General features: G+C 56.8%; 1 protein-coding gene across 2 annotated transcripts in view; it reads right to left on the minus strand.

Moving 5' to 3' along the window:
- SLCO2A1 (solute carrier organic anion transporter family member 2A1) overlaps positions 1 to 2,654 on the minus strand; it is a 92,408-nt gene extending 89,754 nt beyond the window's left edge. For both annotated transcript variants that reach the window (XR_005719650.1, XM_040232798.1), the window contains exon 1: positions 2,559 to 2,654. Coding sequence is in view for 1 of the 2 variants with exons in the window: in XM_040232798.1 (XP_040088732.1) it covers positions 2,559 to 2,654 (96 nt within the window). In the remaining variant the exon portion in view is untranslated. The remainder of the gene's footprint in view (positions 1 to 2,558) is intronic.
- Positions 2,655 to 3,366: the final 712 nt, after the last annotated feature.

The following is a 3,366-nucleotide window of genomic DNA, read 5'->3' on the forward strand; positions in this document are numbered from 1 at the left end:
CCCCCCCCCCCCCCCCCCCCCCCCGCCCGCCCCCCGGGGGGGTGGTAGGCATTGTTCATATTACCCTGTTTTTTTCACTTAACAACTCTGAGGCTCAGGAATGCTTTTCTGTATCACCTAGTTAAGTAAGGGGATGGCATGAGGCTTGAGTCTTAGTCCCCTTATTTCATGCCTTTTCCCAAACCATATGGTATGTGGGGTATTGCAAGAATGTCATAAAGCCTATTGGGCTTCCCATGTGGTTCAGTGGTAAGGAATCTGTCTGCCAGTGCAGGAGGATTTGATCCCTGGGTCAGGAAGTTCCCCTGAAGGAGGAAATGGCAACCCATGCCAGCATTCTTGCCTGGAAATCCCATGGACAGAAGAGCCTGGCGGGCTAGAGTCTATGGGGTGGCAAAGAGTTGGACATGACTGAGTGACTGTAAAGCCTTATTGGTCAATCTGTCCCAACAAGGAGGAACCTGGAAAAATGATGGGTCCTCAGGCTGGGTGTCTCTTGTTCCTCCCTGATCACACATGTCACAAAACATGTGCAGTCCACACCCCCTGGGAAGGTACAGGACAGCCACCAACCTTCTTATTGGGAGGAGGAAATCTCTCATCAAATAGCAAAGCCCCCAAATGTCAGCAATGTCCCCTGGAAGAAAAGGCTTCAGGGAGTTTAACTCATAGAATTCCAGCCCCCAGATTTGCCTTGAGATATCAAATTTCCTACCTGTTTTCAAGCTGGTAAGTGAAGCTAAGTGGAAGTTGCTCCTAACTCTGGCCTTAGAATTACTATGGATTAAGGGAAGAAATGATTGAAAAAATTCTGATTTTCAGAGTGCAGAAAAACTTTTAACTGGTATGAGTCTTAAAGAGGCCAGCTGGCCTGGGCCCAAGCCTCAGGCACGTGTGACTAAATCATCAACATGTGATAAATTATCTTATATTTATAGATCTTCAAAGAAACTGCTGCCGTAAACTCATTTATTTTAGAGACTCAGGGCGGGTCTAAACAGATCAATCTCATTTGGGGTTACCCTGGCTATGAGCTGTCCCTCCTGCTCCCAATACTAAGAGTGGTGAAAATAGAGGACTTAGCCTCAGTCTGGCTCCCTTCTGGGCCTCTTTCTTTTCAGACCACCTGATAATTACTCTGGCCCTTTCCTCCCAATTCCTAATTTATAAACACCAAATCTTCCACAATTCTCTGCTGAAACCTTTCTAAACTTTCTTAAAATGATGGGACCAAAACCACAGTGTTCTCATCAGGGTCTGGCCAAAGGTGAAGAGATTGGAGGATTATTTTAAACTCTCAAAATTTCTGTCTTACTTACATCCAACCATGGAATTAATTCAGCCTAGTGTGGTATGGGGAAAGAACAGAAGCAGGAGTGGGGAGCCCAGCTCTATTGCTAACAATATATGTAAGTACACAGATGGGTTCCACTCTGACCTCCAGATCCCTTTCTTTTGGACACAAAACCAGCCCAGGGAGACCTTTATCCGCCCTTCGTGTGTTCCGGGTTCCGTTAATTGTACCACTGGAGGCTTTACCGCCCCGAATCTGACTGTGTGACTGCCATAAACAGCCTGTCTGCACCATCTGCCCTGACTCCAAGGAAACCTGACCTGGGCTCCACCACCTCCCACATCCTCACCACAGGAGGTGCATTTTGCCCTCCCAGAAGAGGCAAAAAAGCCTGAGTGTGCATTCCACCATTCCAGTCCTCTTGGACCTGTGAGTGGAGGAAAGCAACCTCACCACACAACTGCCTACACCCAGCTTTTCTTCACCCACTCCCCATAACTTGCCAGGCACCTGCCTAGACTTTATTGCATAGACCAAAAGCTGCTGCTTTCCGGGGGCTAGTTCCGGACCTGGAAAGCTGGTCCAAGAGCTGCAGTGTAGGTTACCAGCCTCGGGGGAATTCTTAACATTGCAGGCAGCAGCCCCATCAGGTAGCAGAGCCCACGCGCTGGCTGCCGCCCTCAGGGACGAGGAAAGCATAGTGGAGAATGGCTCTTCTGCCACCCACTCAAGCTGAGAAGGGCTCTGATCTTCATCTCAGAGGGACCACAGCCTGTCCCCTACAAGGCGCTGGACCAGGCACTTCCAAGCCCACGCCCTTAACAAAGTAACTCCCACAGGAGCCCAAAACCGTGTCCCGGAGATGTTCTTGTTCAAAGAACTGGGCAATTCCCTACCCTAGTGCCAAGACTACTTGAATAGAGTTGGCCCAATAAGCAGGTAACTTTCATAGCCGTTTCCTACCCCGAGGAGGGCGTGTGAGTAAGCGCACGAGCACACATACACACGCACGCACACACACGCATGCACACACACGCGCGCACACGCACACACGACCAGCACCGGCTTGCCTGGCAGGGCGCCCCCTTGCCCGCGGTGCGGGGTCCGCGGAGATGCGTTGGGGAGCGCAGCACCGACCGAGGGACTGCGAGGGTGGGCGCCCGCACCCTCAGCGCCTCCCAGGCGCCTGCAGCACCGACGCCGGGACCGCGCCGACGGTGCGCCCTGTGCGGCTCGGGCTCGACGGCCCCGCTTCTCCGCTCACCTTAATGTTGCTGAAGATAGAGCGGGGATTGCAGCCGGCTCGGCCCGCAGAGGCGGCGCTACCCTGGCGCGCGCCGGGCTTGGACAGGAGCCCCATGGAGGCGGCAGCACGGGGCGGGAGGCCGAGCGAGCGGGGCCGGGGAGCCTGGGCTGCGGCGGGCGGCCAGCGGGTGGCGGGCGCCGTGTCGCTGGCCGGAGGAAAGTGAGCGCGAGGGTGCGCGCCTAGAAGTTTTATAAGTGGCCGCCGCCGCCGATGATGAAACGCGCGCTCCCTCCTCCCTCTTTCCCTTCGGTGTCAAAGGCGCTGCGAGCCCCCGCCCCGCCGCCGCCGCCCCCTCAGACAGGTGTGACGCGGCGGCCGGCGGCGCTTGACCTCTTTCCGGCCGAAGTTGTCTCTGCGTCCGCAGCTGGGCTGGGACCCGCAAGGCTCGACCGCCCCGGGAGAAGGTCCCGCCCGCCGGAGGGTGGGGGCGGGGGGTGGCGGGCCGGGGAGAGGGAGGTCTGCAGGGGGAGCGGCCGGCTGCAGAGCGTGGGGGCACCCGGGGCGCTTGCGTGGCAGGGTGGGCGCCGCCTGCCCGCAAACTCGAGGGAGCAGAGAAGGGATCGGCAGGGCTACGAAGGTGGAAGGCAGGAGGCGGGGGCGAGGGGAGCTGAGGGAACCGACGGGAGCCAGGGCGGTTGGAGGGGAGCCGACGCTTGTGAAGGGAGGGGGAGCTTCCGCGCCCCTCCCGATGCGATCTGGGAGATTTACAGAGCCGGTCTCTGCTTGTTTGCACTCGCCGAAAACCTGGGCTCTCAGTTCCGGTGAT

The sequence above is a fragment of the Oryx dammah genome, unplaced genomic scaffold, assembly GCF_014754425.2.
Source record: "Oryx dammah isolate SB20612 unplaced genomic scaffold, SCBI_Odam_1.1 HiC_scaffold_2, whole genome shotgun sequence".
NCBI lineage: Eukaryota > Metazoa > Chordata > Mammalia > Artiodactyla > Bovidae > Oryx > Oryx dammah.